Source organism: Saccopteryx bilineata, chromosome 9 (assembly GCF_036850765.1).
Source record: "Saccopteryx bilineata isolate mSacBil1 chromosome 9, mSacBil1_pri_phased_curated, whole genome shotgun sequence".
Lineage (NCBI taxonomy): Eukaryota > Metazoa > Chordata > Mammalia > Chiroptera > Emballonuridae > Saccopteryx > Saccopteryx bilineata.
In genome coordinates this window covers 82,949,623-82,966,831 of record NC_089498.1, presented here as the reverse complement: position 1 = coordinate 82,966,831, position 17,209 = coordinate 82,949,623, and the positions used below count along the sequence as shown (strand labels likewise).

At 46.7% G+C, this 17,209-nt stretch overlaps 1 protein-coding gene across 2 annotated transcripts; it reads left to right on the top strand.

Moving 5' to 3' along the window:
- The first annotated feature begins 2,402 nt into the window (after positions 1 to 2,402).
- Positions 2,403 to 6,213, top strand: LOC136313213 (pulmonary surfactant-associated protein A-like). Of its 2 annotated transcripts, XM_066243369.1 has the most exons (5): positions 2,403 to 2,552; positions 3,342 to 3,536; positions 3,727 to 3,846; positions 5,021 to 5,098; positions 5,837 to 6,213. In XM_066243369.1, exons 2-5 carry the CDS (start codon positions 3,365 to 3,367, stop codon positions 6,211 to 6,213), a joined length of 747 nt encoding a protein of 248 aa, XP_066099466.1. In that variant the 5' UTR covers positions 2,403 to 2,552; positions 3,342 to 3,364. The 2 variants fall into 2 exon arrangements, with proteins under 2 accessions (XP_066099466.1, XP_066099465.1); XM_066243368.1 differs by lacking the exon at positions 2,403 to 2,552 and having other exon boundaries at positions 3,365 to 3,467; positions 3,805 to 3,846.
- Positions 6,214 to 17,209: the final 10,996 nt, after the last annotated feature.

Sequence of the window (17,209 nt, the reverse complement as noted above, 5' to 3'; positions counted from 1 at the left end):
GAATAAAACCATTGAAAACTGGAACAGGGAGTGTCTCAGAGTGTGGGCTAGGTCGTATTGCTGAAGGAATATTAGGATATGCGATCATATGCCATTTTTTCTTGCCAATGCTCTTTGTATGGATCAGACAGAAATAACAGTCACTGCTGTGGTCCTTAGGTTCACGCCAAACCATGGGAATAGCAAAAGGCATTCCTTCGCATTTTCCTTTTGTCCAGTCATGAAGCATTTCCTCACAATTATGACACACAATATGAGGATCCCAATTCTTGTCTTGATTGCCAAGGGGAACTTGAAAATAGACAATATATGCACATGTCATGAATGATGAAATATCGTGCCTTTGATGTTGAAGTGTGTAACAGCCACATATATAACAGAAGGTGTCAGGACTATTCTTACATTTACGCCTATTTGAAGAAGCCATGATTTAATCTTAAAACAAAATAAGAGGGTATTTTTATCAGATAATAATTTTTTACACTTAAAAACAACTACAATTATGTAAAAGTGATGTTTGTAAAACATTATTAATTGCCTTGTGGTTATGGTCAATCCAAGAGTCGTTGCCCTTTAACTCCAATTTAAAAAAAACAATGCATTAACTGTAACAAAAAGAAATTAAAATTGCATAAAAACTAGAGCATGAACCAAAAAATGGTTTTCATATTTGGAATCAGCAATGCAGAAATATAGAAACAGTTCTAAAACCTCATGCAACAGAAAAAAAAAAAATTGTTCCACAGTGTAATCTGACCAAGGCCACATAAATAATAAACAGCAGCTCCAAACTGCAACTCAGGTGTGTCTGACAAAGTCCACTCCCCCCACACCAATCCTGTGGCCCTGGGCATCTCAGCTACCTCTCTCCAGACCCTTCTAAATTCACGTAGAAGATTTCTGTTCCGTTCCTGTCTCTTCATCTGCCGAACAGCCCTCCCTCCCCCAAGCCAAGCTGGAGTCCCTCTGATGGAACTGCTCGCCCTCTGATCCCAGCTGTGCCGCGGCTCCTCCGTCCTACCTGGCCCAGCACCCACACTAAGGCACGGCGCTTGCAGCAGCAGCTGGGCAGCTGAAAGCACTCAGTGCCCCAAGTAGGCTCTGGCTGGCTTTCTGTCCTGAGGAGTGGGGTTCCATCAGCTGAGCTCCCACTCCTGCAAAGTTCTCCAGCTCTTCCTGAGGATCTCAAGATTTTTTGAACCACTTACAAGTAAGCAGGGCAATTTTTCCTTGTATTGATTTCTCAACCCTAGTTTGAGATTCCCTCCTAATCAAATGCCTTAAATGGGAGATCTCATCAATTAGGGCTTCATAAATAATTCCACTACTTAAAGACATCACCATCGCGGTGATCAGACATCACCCATGGCCAGAGGCAGAAACCGCTGCCCTCCTGTGACTGTCTGGGCCTGCCCTGCCTCCCCACAGCTGACTCTGCCAGCACAGAGCAAAGGGGAACATGCATTCCCTGTGATACCAGTCAATACCTGTGACTCTGAACTATGTGCCCACCAACCCAGCCACAGGCCCTAGAAGCAGGAGCTGGGAGCTCAGTGCTGAGACACAGCCTGTGACAGACAGTTTATCCAGACCAGGGGTAGTCAACCTTTTTATACCTACCGCCCACTTTTGTATCTCTGTTAGTAGTAAAATTTTCTAACCGCCCACAAGTTCCATAGTAATGGGGATTTATAAAGTAGGGAAGTAACTTTACTTTATAAAATTTATAAAGCAGAGTTTCAGCAAGTTAAAGCATATAATAATAATTACTTACCAAGTACTTTATGTCAGATTTTTGCTAAGTTTGGCAGAATAAATCTTTATAAAACAACTTACTATAGTTAAATCTATCTTTTTATTTATACTTTGGTTGCTCCGCTACCGCCCACCATGAAAGCTGGAACGCCCACTAGTGGGCGGTAGGGACCAGGTTGACTACCACTGATCCAGACCAACCCGACCACCCTCAGCTTTCCCAGGGCCTCTGCACTGTCTGGAGGCACATGGACCCTTCTGAGAGCCCAACAGTGTCCAGAGCCGAAATGGCCTCAGAGAGGAGTCACGTGGACATGGCCCTGCATGTTGCTGAGCTGCCTCTTTGCTCTCCTGTGAAAAGCCCAGCCTTGGTCTGTTCTTTCCTGTGGTGAGCATTTGGGATTGGTGATCCTCGACTGTGAGCATGTCACCAGCCAGGATGGGGAACCGAGGCCCAGGAGAGGGAGGGTGTCCTTGCCATGTGTCTCCGTCAGGCCCTGTGTATAGTGCTCTCATCCCGCACTGCCTGGAAACAGGGGAGGGGACCTCCAGGCCCCGGAAAGTTTCCCTTCTTAGAGCATGCTTCCTAAGTGCCCTCCAGCCTGAGAGCTCTCTGAGGAAATGGCTCTCTAAACACAAGAGCTGCTTCCTGCCTGGCCCGCCCCAGAGCAGAGGCCCTTGTGACAGGAGCCTCTCCAGGGCAGAGAGGAAAGCTGGAGCCTATGTCTGTATAAATGGTGCTGTGCACCTCTCCACTCTGACCTGGAGACAGAGATCCACGTGGGCTGTTAGTGTAGGTGAGTGTAGCCCCCTCCCCTGGGTGTTCTCCAGGGCCCGCGATGCAGCCAGTGAGAACCACCCTGTAGTCACAGGCTTAATGCAAGGCTGAGCGGGGAAGGAGGGGCCTCCCCACACACCCCTGCCTTGACTCACAGGATTTTAACTATGTTGCAAGCAGGTGGGCTTGCGAGTATCCTTATACTTCACTGGGCTCCTCAGCCGGTCCATTCCCACTAGGAACCCAGCAGGGCCTGCCAGGGGGCAGAGGACAGCCTGCCAAGTTGGTCTCCCTGTCATTGACCATCTTGGAGTGGCCAGGCCACGCACCCTGGTCATCTTCACTTATCCTCAGGATCATGATCCCTTGGAACCTGAGAGGAGAGGGGCTGAGAGTATAAGGGACACATGAAGTGAGTGAGTGACCCATCCCTCCTCCCAACAGCCTGGGAGGAATAGGTCAGGTGTCTCCAGGGAACAGAAGTTTCAGCTGAAGTTAAGAGTGGTGAAGTGAGTTCCCCACGGTCACACAGCAAGGTGTAAAGGTCCTCCTTTACAGCCAGGTCCTCTAACTCCCCAGAGCTCTTTACCCTGTTCCTCCTTGGTCGCCCAGGTACCACCCCACCCCAGGGCAGAACAGCGGGGCATGAGATCAAGTGAGATGCAGGTGATGCCAGGGGTTCCCAAGGATAGTTTGGGTCTTCCCGGAGCTCCCCCTGTGCCTGCGCTGGCCTTCAGGCACAGCTATGGGGGGGAGGGGACACCTTTGCAAGTGCTTCGTTGGGGCCGACAGCCCTTCCCTTCCGCAGGAGGAGCAGCTGGAACAGAAGCGATGTTGCTCTGCTCTCTGGCCCTCACCCTCGTCCTGCTGGTGGTCTCTGGCATCGAGTGTGATGTGAAAGAAGTTTGTGGTGGGAGCCCAGGCATCCCTGGCAGTCCGGGATCGCATGGCCTGCCGGGCAGAGACGGAAGAGATGGTGTCAAAGGAGACCCTGGGCCTCCAGGTACTGCAGCCGAGGGACAGTGGCCCAGGTGTCCTGGAGGGTGGGGCACTGTAGGAGTGTCCCAGGGCCATTAGACTACAGCAGCCCTGTACTGATGAGGTAGCCTGGCTGTTCATGGAGGTCCAGTCACGCGAGTCCAACCTGTTGTGGACGCTAGATAGCATACATTCGTTTCCCCTTCACTCCGCAGGCCCCATGGGCCCCCCTGGAGGAATGCCAGGCCTTCCTGGGCGTGATGGGCTAACTGGAGTCCCTGGCGCCCCTGGAGAGCGTGGAGATAAGGGCGAACGTGGTGAAAAGGGCCCTCCAGGTAAGCAGGGCGGGGAAGGCGGTCAGGGGCAACATGGGCACAGTGCCCATGTGATTGTCATACGAGGGGTGAAGGAATCAAACAAAACCATGGAGGCCCCCAAAGGGTATGCTGCTCAACCTAAATAAGAGAATATGAGGTTGAGGAAGGAAATTGGAAGGGTCTGGGTAGCAGCCCACAATGCAGGGACCAATGGGTGTAGAAAGTTCCCTATGCATCACGGCTGCTGTAGGAGCACAGGGTGTATGATGTAAGTAATGGGGCAGTGCTAGGAAGCAGGGGAGGCACTTCTTAAGGGTGAGGCACCCGGAGCATGGTGAAAGGTGGAGGACGTTATGTGGACCAAAGATCCAAGCGGATGGTGTGATTGGGAGCCCCACGCGAAGAGGGAAACTTGGAAGTTCTGAGTAGTACTTAAGGTCCTTCAGGAGTGTGCAGAGGGAACCACACTTTCCCTAGGTGGAAGACGGGGGAGGGGGCTCTGCCCAACAACCAGAAAAACCCACAGAGCTGGGCAGACAGAGCCATTAAAGGCTATGGCAGGAGAGGAGAGGAGAGGAGAGGAGAGGGAAGGGGAGGGGAGGAGGGGAAGGGAGGGGAGGGGAGGGGAGAGGAGAGGAGGGGAAAGGAGAGGAGAGGAGAGGAGAGGAGAGGAGAGGAGAGGAGAGGAGAGGAGAGGAGAGGAGAGGGGAGGAGAGGAGAGGGGAGGGGAGGAGAGGGGAGGAGAGGGGAGGGGAGGGGAGGGGAGGGGAGGGGAGGGGAGGGGAGGGGAGGGGAGGGGAGGGGAGGGGAGAGGAGAGGAGAGGAGAGGAGAGGAGGGGAGAGGAGGGGAAGGGAGGGGAGGGGAGGGGAGGGGAGGGGAGGGGAGAGGAGAGGAGAGGAGAGGAGAGGAGAGGAGAGGAGAGGAGAGGAGAGGAGAGGAGAGGAGAGGAGAGGAGAGGAGAGGAGAGGAGAGGAGAGGAGAGGAGAGGAGAGGCTCAGCAGGTGTAAGGACAAGTGTGTAGGAGGGTGGGAGCACACTCCAGTGTAGGGGACCCTAACAACCTGGGGCCTGGGCAGTGGGTAAGGACAAGTAGAGGGAAGAATGCCGGGCAAAGCTGGTATCACACCTGTTTGGCAGCAAGTGGGGGTCTCAGTTGGTATGCCCTCATGCTGGATGGGGTTTTCTCTACAGGGCTTCCAGCTTATCTAGATGAGGAGCTCCAAACCACACTCCATGACTTGAGACATCAAATCTTGCAGTCGATGGGAGGTAAGGGACCCCTTAGAGCCTTTAGGATAAGGGGTCTCCCATAAGTTTCCCTCATCCTCAACACCAGGCTCTATAACCTAAAGATATGACACATGGGTGTGGACATGCATGTCTTGGAGGAAATGATGCTCCCCTTTTCTGACGTCTAAGATGGCCCAGAGAGGACAGACGTGAACACGGATCTGCTCCTTGTGGGAAAGCAAGTTCTCTGCCTATCTTACTTTCTATTGAATCCCAAGAAATTGCCGTTTTTTGGCCCTGGCGAGTTTGTTCAGTGAATGGAACATTGGCCTGGTGTATGGATGTCCCAGGTTCGATCCCCAGTCAGGGAACCCATGAAAAGAGACCGTCTGCTGCTCTTCCCCTCCCTCTCTCTCTTCCTCTCTTGTAGCCAGTGGTTCGGTTGGTCTGAGTGTCAGCCTTAGGCAATAGCTCAGTTGATTCGAGCATCAGCTCCAGATGAGGGTTGCCAGGTGGATCCCAGTTGTCTCTCTACCTCCCCTCCTCTCACTTAAAAAAATTGCAGTTTTGGGCACATACTTATAAGGACAGTTAATAAATAATTGCTTAAATGCATGAGTGAATGAACAGAATGATGAGAGCAAAGAGGAGAATTGTGAAAGCTAGGATTGGAGAGGAGGTAAGACAGAGATGCAGAGATGAAGAGATTGGAGAGAGTATAAAGGCAGAGAGCCCAAGTGAGACAAAGAAGCCTGACCCAGACTCCTCTGCTCTCAGTCCTCAGTTTGCAGGGTTCCATGCTGAAAGTGGGAGAGAAAGTCTTCTCCACCAATGGGCAGTCAGCCAATTTTGATGCCATTAGAGAGTCATGTCACAAATTGGGTGGCAGCATTGCAGTCCCAAGGAGTCTAGAAGAGAATGAAGCCATTGCAAGCATTGTGAAGAAGCACAACACTTATGCCTACCTGGGCCTGACCGAGGGCCCCACCCCTGGAGTCTTCAACTACCTGGATGGGGACCCTGTGAATTACACCAGCTGGTACCCAGGAGAGCCCCGGGGTCGGGGCAAAGAAAAGTGTGTGGAGATATACAAAGATGGGCAGTGGAACGACAAGAACTGCCTGCAGTACCGACTGACCATCTGTGAATTTTGAGCAGGCATCAAGACCACAGGATAGACAGAGTCCTGCCCTGCCTTTCAGCTTCCATCCTGTAGATCCATCTGACATATGAGATGCTATAACTCTTCATCAACAACATTTATTTGTGGCTATTTGAGTTGGAAGAATTCTTAGCCGCTCCACTCCCCAGCTGGGCCCTGACTCTCCCACTTGATCACTAATCAGTCTGACACGCCCCTGGAGCTCCTTCCTCGCACTACACTCTAGCAGCCACTCCTGACTTTGCCATTTGTCAAGAGATAGAGACTTCTCTCCTTCCTTCCTCCACTCGTCCAGTTCCTTCATTTATAGATGGCAACCATGAGGTCCTGGAATGGAAGGTTCCCCACACAGGTGCCTGCTTCCTGGCCCACTCTGCCCTTTCTCTGCAGCTCACCCCTGCCCAGTCCCATCAAAATTTACAAGTTCTGGTTAAATGTATGACAGAAACATGGAGACTTCTGGGAATTTGGAAATTTGGGGGTTATATGGCAGCCTGGCAGCCCTGGAACACATGTGGTCAATCTCTCCATAGGCTCAGAGGGCCACTGGTGGCCCAGTATAGTGAAAGCCAACACAACCATAGTCATTGGTATGTATCATCCACTTCCTTGGGTCTTGGGGTGCCAACTTGACTTCCTGACCTAAAAGCAGCTAGCCTGTACCTCTAGAGAAGCTCTTACCCTCACGCCAGACATAACTTCCTGCTGATGAACACACCTCCACTCAGCTTCAGATCTCACGTGGTGTTCACACCACTCATCACACCTCTTACTGTTTAGGCAGCACATACAGGTACTGTGCCAAGAACCCTGACAAGTACTTCTAGCAAATGAAATATTACTTAATATTTACACAATGCCAAAGGACCAGCATTATTTTCCATGTTTTTTTTTTATATGAGAACACTGAAACTTAGAGAAATTAAACACTTTTGAGTTTGTGGAGAAAGTGGCAGGGACTGGATTCAAACCTATCTACCTAAACCTGAAGCTCATGATCTTGACTGCCCCACCCTCCTGCTGAACAGACATGATTGAAGTGTAATAAATTATGAATGTGTGAACATGTATTTCCATTGCTCTGGTTCCAAGAAACATCACATTTTGGTATTTTTATAGATCAACTTAACTGGCTCAGAGCCCTCACTTACTTAAAAAATGAAAAAGTCAGTCTCAGGTTATGCTTTCTTTGTTGGGTGGAAGGGGTTATACGGGCAATTAGGGAGCGACAGAAAACACCTGGATGGCCCTGGCCAGTTGGCTCAATGGTAGAGCATCGGCCCAGTATGTGGATGTCCCAGGTCTAATTCCCAGTCAGAGCACACAGGAGAAGCAACCATCTGCTTCTCTACTCCTCCCAATCTTCTCTCTCTCTCTCTCTCTCTCCTCCCCTCTTGCAACCATGGCTCAATTGGTTCTAGCGAGTTGGCCTTGGGCACTGAGGATGGTTCCGTGGCCTCCGCCTGAGGCACTAAAAAAAAAAAATGGCTCCGTTGCTGAGCAACGGAGCAAGGGCCCCAGATGGGCAGAGCATCGCCCCCTAGTGGGCTTTACCAGGTAGATCCTGGTTGGGGCGTACGCGGATGTCTGTCTCTTTGCTTCCCCTCCTCTCACTTAAAAAAAAAAAGAAAGAAAGAAAACATGTGAAGGAACATCAGTGTTGATGGCTGGTGTTAAGATAACTCCTGCTCTAAGTCTACGTAGTCCACTTTGGGTGGTGACATTATACCTTCTATTTTCCACTCGGCCACCTGGTTGTTTCCCATAGTCAGGGCTCTGTCCCAGGCCTCTGTGTCACCCCAGTCTCAGGTATGCATGGAATGGGACCATGCCCCAGTGCTCTGTGGGGAGAAGACCATGTCCCTTCTGGCTTGAGGAGGCAACCATATGGGTCCTGTCTTCAGAAAGGCCCTTGCTTCTCCTACCTTAACATCTTCTAATGCACTTTCTTACTGCACATAATTCTCTTCTTAGGCAAGAGGAAGCTCTGGATCAGAACCCACACAGCCAGATGGGAATGAGCAGAAATAGCTTTTTTTCCCCATGAATGATAATTTTTAATGTGGTCACCTGGCTACATGTGCTTAGGGCCCAGCACACAAATTATTGAGCCTTACTCAAAATTCAAAAGCAGGGGTCCCCAAACTTTTTACACAGGGGGCCAGTTCACTGTCTCTCAGACCATTGGAGGGCCGGACTATAAAAAAAACTATGAACAAATCCCTATGCACACTGCACATATCTCATTTTAAAGTAAAAAAACAAAACGGGAACAAATATAACATTTAAAATAAAGAACAAGTAAATTTAAATCAACAAACTGACCAGTATTTCAATGGGAACTATGCTCCTCTCACTGACCACCAATGAAAGAGGTGCCCTTTCCAGAAGTGCGGTGGGGGCCGGATAAATGGCCTCGGGGGGCCGCATGTGGCCCGCGGGCCGTAGTTTGGGGACCCCTGTTCAAAAGAGCAAGAAAGAGAAGTGTATTTTCCCTGTTTTATAGATGAACAGTCTAAGCCTCCAAAACTTGACATTTTCTCATTTCTTATTAGGTTCTTTGTTGCTTACTTTGTGGTTTTACTTGCTATTGTTACTATACTACTTTTATCACATTTTAAAATAATTATTGATGGTTTATAAGAAAACTATCGATTTATTTTTTGTTGATCTTATATTCATACATCTTTCTGGATTCTCATTTGTCCCCTAATAATTCTAATATAATTATCTTATATTTTATAAATATATGATTGTATTGACAGATGACAAGTTTTGGCCAATTTATTATGATATTTACATTTCTTATATATCATTCTTATAGTTTTCAAGGTGCCAAGAACCCCTATATATACGGTCTACCGGAAAGTTCTGTCCATTTTTGGAATAAAACAAAATACAAATTTTTCTTACCGTCAATAAACTTTATTAAATAATATAATTGCCATTATTATTAATGATTTCTTGCCAGTGTGAGGGCAATTTGTATATCCCATTTTTGAAAAATGTTTTATCTTTTGATGCGAAAAATTGAACCAGTGCTTGTTTGATATCTTCTTCATTTTTGAATTTTTTGCCCTTCAAAAAATTTTGTAAGGACAAAAACAAGTGATAGTCGGAGGGTGCTAAGTCCGGGGTATATGGTGGATGCGACAGAATTTCCCAGCCTAGTTCTGCAATTTTTTGACGAGTCCCCAAAGCAGCATGTGGCCTGGCATTATCATGCTGCAGTATGATGTTCTTCCTATTGAACATCGCCGGCCTCTTTTCTTGGACTGCTGTCTTTAAATTATCCAGTTGCTGACAATACTTCTCCGAATTGAGCTTTTCATTCAGTTTTAAAAGCTCATAACGTATTAGTCCTCAAATGTCCCACCATATACACAACATTCTCTTATTCAGAGTCAAATTTGGTTTAGAGATGGGAGGGCTAGGTTTCCAGGTTCACAATATGCCCTTTTCCTTACAATATTTTCATAGGTAATCCACTTTTCATCCCCAGTTATCATCTGGTTCAAGAAGGGCTCGATTTTGTTCCGAGCAAGCAGAGATGTGCATATGACGACTCGATCATCCAAATTCTTCTGATTTAATTCATGTGGCACCCACCTTGAATATTTCCACATCAACCCTATCTTCCGAATATGGTCCAAAATGTTTTGCTGAGCTGAATTAAGCCTTTCTGCAATCTCCGATGTTGTCAGAAAAGGATCTTGCTCCAACATGGTCTTAACAACATTGTCATCGATCAAAGATGGGCGCCCAGAACGTGGCTTATCAGAAAGGTCGAAATCACCCGTTTCGAATTTTTCGAACCATCTTCTGCATGTCCTATCAGAAACTGTACCTTCACCAAACACTTTCAATAAATTTCTACATGCTTCTGTAGCATTTCTTCCTTGTTAAATTCGTAAAAATACAGTGGCATAAATGAACTTTATCAGTAGCCATGGGTACACTATCGCTTCACACATAAGACTAACGTGAATCAACTTTGTTTTAGTTAATTTGCTACATCAGTATGTATACATTAAGTGATAAAAATAGAGAGGCACACATGCGCCAAATAAACATGTGCTTACGTGTCGAAACTTGTTGTGATAGAAACGGATAGAACTTTCTGGTAGACTTGATATTGTTGAAGACATTTAATGACAAATGATGTCTTTTGGGGGGCCCTGAATGTATAAATGGGAACACTTCCAATATTTCACCATTGAAAATATTGCTTGTTTTAGGTTTCTTATAGATACCTTTTATCAAGGAAAAGCAGTTCCTCTTTTTTCTAGTCTGCTATGATAGATTTTAATCATGAATATGTACTGAACTTTATCAGATGATTTTTTTGTATTTCCTTTAGTCTATTAACGCTAACATCGTGTCTAGAGTATGATGAGGCATGTCCACTCCTAGGGAGAATAATAGGTTTTAAGGGCCCCATCTTTTAAAGTTGCAGAAATGTCCCATAGGCCCCACAATGGAACTTGCGTGGAGGGGTCTGTTCAGCATGAGTGATTCCACACAGTGGAACCTGCGTGGAGGGGCTGTTCAGCACGAGTGATTCCACACAGTGGAACCTGCATAGAGGGGGCTGTTCAGCATGAGTGATTCCACACAGCAGAACCTGCGTGGAGGGGCTGTTCAGCACGAGTGATTCCACACAGTGGGACCTGAGTGGAGGGGCTGTTCAGCATGAGTGATTCCACACAGTGGAACCTGCGTGGAGGGGTTGTTCAGCATGAGTGATTCCACACAGCGGAACCAGCATGGAGGGGGCTGTTCAGCATGAGTGATTCCACACAGTGGGACCTGCGTGGAGGGGGTTGTTCAGCACGAGTGATTCCACACAGCGGAACCTGCGTGGAGGGGCTGTTCAGCACGAGTGATTCCACACAGCAGAACCTGCGTGGAGGGGTTGTTCAGCACGAGTGATTCCACACAGCGGAACCTGCGTGGAGGGGTTGTTCAGCACGAGTGATTCCACACAGTAGGACCTGCGTGGAGGGCTGTTCAGCACGAGTGATTCCACACAGCGGAACCAGCATGGAGGGGGCTGTTCAGCACGAGTGATTCCACACAGCGGAACCTGCGTGGAGGGGTTGTTCAGCATGAGTGATTCCACACAGTAGGACCTGCGTGGAGGGCTGTTCAGCACGAGTGATTCCACACAGCAGAACCAGCATGGAGGGGGCTGTGCAGCACGAGTGATTCCACACAGCGGAACCAGCATGGAGGGGGCTGTTCAGCATGAGTGATTCCACACAGTAGGACCTGCGTGGAGGGGCTCTTCAGCATGAGTGATTCCACACAGCGGAACCAGCATGGAGGGGGCTGTTCAGCACGAGTGATTCCACACAGTGGAACCTGCGTGGAGGGGCTGTTCAGCATGAGTGATTCCACACAGCGGAACCTGCATGGAGGGGGCTGTTCAGCACGAGTGATTCCACACAGCGGAACCTGCGTGGAGGGGGCTGTTCAGCATGAGTGATTCCACACAGTGGAACCTGCGTAGAGGGCTGTTCAGCACGAGTGATTCCACACAGCGGAACCAGCATGGAGGGGGCTGTGCAGCACGAGTGATTCCACACAGTGGAACCTGCGTGGAGGGCTGTTCAGCAGGAGTGATTCCACACAGCGGAACCAGCATGGAGGGGGCTGTGCAGCACGAGTGATTCCACACAGTGGAACCAGCATGGAGGGGGCTGTTCAGCATGAGTGATTCCACACAGTGGGACCTGCGTGGAGGGGTTGTTCAGCACGAATGATTCCACACAGCAGAACCTGCGTGGAGGGGCTGTTCAGCAGGAGTGATTCCACACAGCGGAACCAGCATGGAGGGGGCTGTGCAGCACGAGTGATTCCACACAGTGGAACCAGCATGGAGGGGGCTGTTCAGCACGAGTGATTCCACACAGTGGAACCTGCGTGGAGGGGTTGTTCAGCACGAGTGATTCCACACAGTGGAACCTGCGTGGAGGGGGCTGTTCAGCATGAGTGATTCCACACAGTGGAACCTGCGTGGAGGGGCTGTTCAGCACGAGTGATTCCACACAGTGGGACCTGCGTGGAGGGGTTGTTCAGCATGAGTGATTCCACACAGTGGGACCTGCGTGGAGGGGGCTGTTCAGCACGAGTGATTCCACACAGTGGGACCTGCGTGGAGGGGTTGTTCAGCACGAGTGATTCCACACAGTGGAACCTGCGTGGAGGGGGCTGTTCAGCATGAGTGATTCCACACAGTGGAACCTGCGTGGAGGGGCTGTTCAGCACGAGTGATTCCACACAGTGGGACCTGCATGGAGGGGTTGTTCAGCATGAGTGATTCCACACAGTGGGACCTGCGTGGAGGGGCTGTTCAGCACGAGTGATTCCACACAGTGGGACCTGCGTGGAGGGGGTTGTTCAGCATGAGTGATTCCACACAGTGGAACCTGCGTGGAGGGGCTCTTCAGCATGAGTGATTTAGGAATTCTCATCCCCTTGGTCAGTATAAGGAGGAGTAAAGATCGGTAGCTTGGGTAGAAATTATCCTTTCCTCTTTTCTCCCAGGGGCTGGGGGAGGAGACACTATGCTCTTCTAATCTTTGCAAGTAGGAATACCCAAATCACTTCAACTTTTTTGATTAAACCACCTAAGAGATATGGGGGAATTATATCTTGTTCTAAAGCAAGATCCCCAAACTTTTTACACATGGAGCCAGTTTATTGTCCCTCAGATCTTTGGAGGGCCGGACTATAAAAAAAACTATGAACAAATCCCTATGTATGCTGCACATATCTTATTTTAAAGTAAAAAAAAAACAAAATGGGAACAAATTCAATATTTAAAATAAAGAACAAGTAAAGTTAAGTCAACAAACTGACCAGTATTTCAAGGGGAACTATGCTCCTCTCACTGACCACCAATGAAAGAGGTACCCCTTCCGGAAGTGCAGCGGGGGCTGGATAAATGGCCTCGGGGGGGCCACATGTGGCCCGTGGGCCATAGTTTGGGGACCCCTGTTCTAAAGTGACTGAAGTACAAAACCAGCAGATGGCCTTATCTTGCTGAGACATGAGGAGATGAGGAAAGGGGAGACTAGAACTGGGAGCAGGAGTGTGTGGGGTAATGTAGCTTTCCGTCACTTGGATGGAGTTTCCCTGGGGCCATGTGAATGCCAATGTCATGGAAGCTAGCTGGGGTTAAACCCTAATTATGAGCCAGTTGTTCTCTTGAAGCAGAGACACAGGGACTCAAAGAACAAGAGACTATGAATTTAAATGTCCACTGACATGATGTTGAGGGTAGGGAATGTGAAGAGGCTCTTACAGAGTTCCTTGTCTGAAGAGCTAGCCCCTGAGAAGCATTGTGCTTTGTAATCAGTAAACAAAGGGACCCAACAACCAGTCAGAGTGGGCCAGATGCAGCAATGTCCCCACTGACATGTAAGTGGGTATAGTCCGTGTTTGGCACCATCATTTTCTCTACACACCACATATAAAAGAAACAGGAGAGAAGGCCACTGCTCACCCTTCACTTCAAGAAGCCACCACTCTACGGCCAGAATAGTGATGAATCAGAGATGAAACTGAGGTTAATGACAAAACTAGAGGACAACAATCATTTGTTTGAACTATATTTTCAATCAACCCTAGAAAGGTTTGCATTGTAGGGGTCTGGGAAGAAAATATATGAAGAATTTCAAGACCATGTATTAGTTTGGAGAACAAGGTGAACTTCTAGTTTTAAGCTTGTACATATCAGCAGTAAGACTCTTAAATTTGTTATATATTAAATTAGTGAGTTACATGGATTCATTTTTTTATACGAACTATCCTTACATTCCTGGGATATACCCTACTTGACCTAATGGCTGATACTCTCATCACACTTACTTTCTGCCAGACACTTTACTTGTATTAACTCATGTCATCCTCCTTAACCTTATTATCCCCAATTTACAGATAAGAATATTGATGCAAGTAGAGATTAAAGTGATATGTCAAAGATCATGCAGCATGTGAATGGTGGAACTAGACTATAAACACAGGAAGTCAGATTCCAGAGACTATGCTATTAACCATTAACTATTAACCATTAGCTGTTTTTTTACTTCAGGCTATTAGGTGGGTAAGTATCTGCTCCACATCATATGATTATTCAGGTATCAGTGGCGACAAGGGACATATTCTTCCCATAATTGGAAAAATCAGTAAGAGGCCAGGGTAAAGCTACATGACCATTCCCAGACACTGCTCCTTCCTGTCTGCTGTTATACAGCCCAGCCTGACAGCAAAGGGTTGGGATGTGTACTCCATGCACTCTCTCTAGTGGGAGACTATACAAAGGGCTTGGATATAAAATTCTATGATAAGGAGAAGTGAGGACTAATAATTGAGGACTAATAATTCAAAATATCATGGTCATATTTGCAAATTTTTAATTTTTTTTTCAAGAAACCAGTTTTTTGTTTTATTATTAGATCTATAGTATTTCCTTACTTTAGTTCATTAAATATAGTATTTAATTTTTATTTTATCAATTTATTGTTTCCTATTTATTTATTATTTTTGTTTATTCTTTATTTATACTGCCTTTTAAAAATATTAACTTTTCTGTTGCACAAAGTCAGCAATGCTTGGAGAACTATTTGTTTTTTAAAAAAATTATTAAATTTATTGGGGTGACACTGGTTAATAAAATTATATGGGTTTCCGGTGTGCATTCTCTAACACATCATCTATGCACTGTATGCGTGTTACCATCCCAAGTCAAGTCTCCTTCCATCACCATTTATCCCCCTTTGTTCTCTTCTACACCCCCACCCCTTTCTCTCTGTTCATCACCATACTTTTGTCTGTGTCTATGAGGGTTTCTTTTTTGCTTAATCCTTTCAATGTTTCCCCCAGGCCCCCCACCACCATTCCCTCTAGCAGCTGTCAGTCTGTTCTCTGTATCAATGAGTCTGTTTCTATTTTGTTTGTTTTGTTCATTACATTTCACATATAAGTGAAATAATATAGTATTTGTCTTTTTCTGACTAGCTTATTTCACTTAACATAATACTCTCTAGGCCCATCTATATTATGGTAAAAGGTAAGATTTCTTTTTTTAAATTTTTATTTATTGATTTTAGAGAGAGAAGAAGGAAAGAGACAGAAACATCTATCTATTCCTGTATGTGCCCTGATGAAGGATCAAACCCACAACCTTGGCGTATCAGGACAATGATCTAACCAACTGAACTATTTGGTCAGGGCAAGATTCCCTTCTTCTTTATGGATGAGTATTCCATGGTGTAAATGTACCACAGCTTTTTTTTAAAAGATTTTATTTATTTTATAGAAGAGAGAGAGAGAGAGAGAGAGAGAGAGAGAGAAAGAGAGAAGTGGGGGAGGAGCAGGAAGCATCAACTCCCATATGTGCTTTGACCAGGCAAGTCCAGGGTTTTGAACCAGCAACTTCAGGGTTCCAGGTCGATGCTTTATCCACTGTGCCACCACAGACCAGGCCACCACAGCTTTTTTATCTACTCATCTAATGATAGGCACTTGGTCTGCTTCCAAATTTTGGCTATTGTAAATAATGCTGCAGTGAACATAGGGGTGCATATATGCTTTTGAATTAGTGTTTTGGGTTTCTTCATATATATTCCCAGAAGTGGAATTGCTGGATCATGAGGCAGTTTCATTTTGAATGTTTTGCAGAAACTCCATAGTGTTTTCCACAGTGGCTGCACCAGTCTGAATTCTCACCAACAGTTCAGGAGGGTTCCCTTTTCTCCACATCCTCACCAACACTTGTTGCTTGTTGAGTTATTGATTATACTCATTCAGACAAGTGTGAGATGATACCTCATTGTGGTTTTAATTTGCATTTCTCTAATAATTAGTGACATTGAACATCTTCTCATGACTATTGGCCATCCTATGTCCTCTATGAAGAAGCGTCTATTCAGCTCCTTCACCCACATTTTTAATTGGATTGTTTGATATTTTTATTTAGTTGCATAAGTTCTTTTTAAATTTTGGATATTAACCCCTTATTAGATGTATCTTTAGTCAATATGCTTTCTCATTCAATGGGTTGTCTTTTCATTTTGTGGATGGTTTCATTTGCTGTGCAAAATCATTTTAGTTTGATGTCTCATTGGTTTGTTTTTTCTTTTGTTTCCTTTGCCTAAGATGATGTATCAGGGGAAAAAAAAGTGTTGCTATGAGAAATGTCCAAGATTTTTCTGCTTATGTTTTTTTAAGGATTTTTATGGTTTTGAGTCTTACATTTAAGTCTTTAATCTATTTTGAGTCTATTCTTGTATATGGTATAAGGTGGTCTAACTTCATTTTTTGCACATATCTGTCCATTTTCTGAACACCATTTATTGAATAAACTATCTACTCCATTGTATGTTCTTGCTTTCTTTGTCAAATATTAATTAACCATAGAGACATGGGTTTCTTTCTGAGATCTCTGTTCTGTTCCATTGATCTATATGCCTGTTTTTATGCCAGTATCATGCTGTTTTATTTTTTTTATTTTTTTGTATTTTTCTGAAGCTGGAAATGGGGAGAGACAGTCAGACAGACTCCCGCATGCGCCCGACCGGGATCCATCTGGCACGCCCACCAGGGGCGACGCTCTGCCCACCAGGGGGCGCCGCTCTGTTGCAACCAGAGCCACTTTAGCGCCTGGGGCAGAGGCCAAGGAGCCATCCCCAGCGCCCAGGCCATCTTTGCTCCAATGGAGCCTTGGCTGCAGGAGGGGAAGAGAGAGACAGAGAGGAAGGAGGGGGGGGTGGAGAAGCAAATGGGCGCTTCTCCTATGTGCCCTGGCCGGGAATCGATCCCGAGTCCCCCGCACGCCAGGCCGATGCTCTACCGCTGAGCCAACTGGCCAGGGTCTCATGCTGTTTTGATTTATATGGCCTTCTAGTATAATTTTCTATCAAGTAACATCATTCCTCTAAATTTGTTCTTCTTTCTCAAGATTGCTATGTCTATTTGGGATC

Coding starts and splice junctions, on each gene's coding strand:
- LOC136313213 (XM_066243369.1), top strand. CDS start 3,365: ATGTTGCTCTGCTCTCTGGCCCTCACCCTCGTCCTGCTGGTGGTCTCT. Junction 3,537..3,726: donor AGGAGACCCTGGGCCTCCAG/GTACTGCAGCCG, acceptor TTCACTCCGCAG/GCCCCATGGGCCCCCCTGGA. Junction 5,099..5,836: donor AATCTTGCAGTCGATGGGAG/GTAAGGGACCCC, acceptor CTCTGCTCTCAG/TCCTCAGTTTGCAGGGTTCC.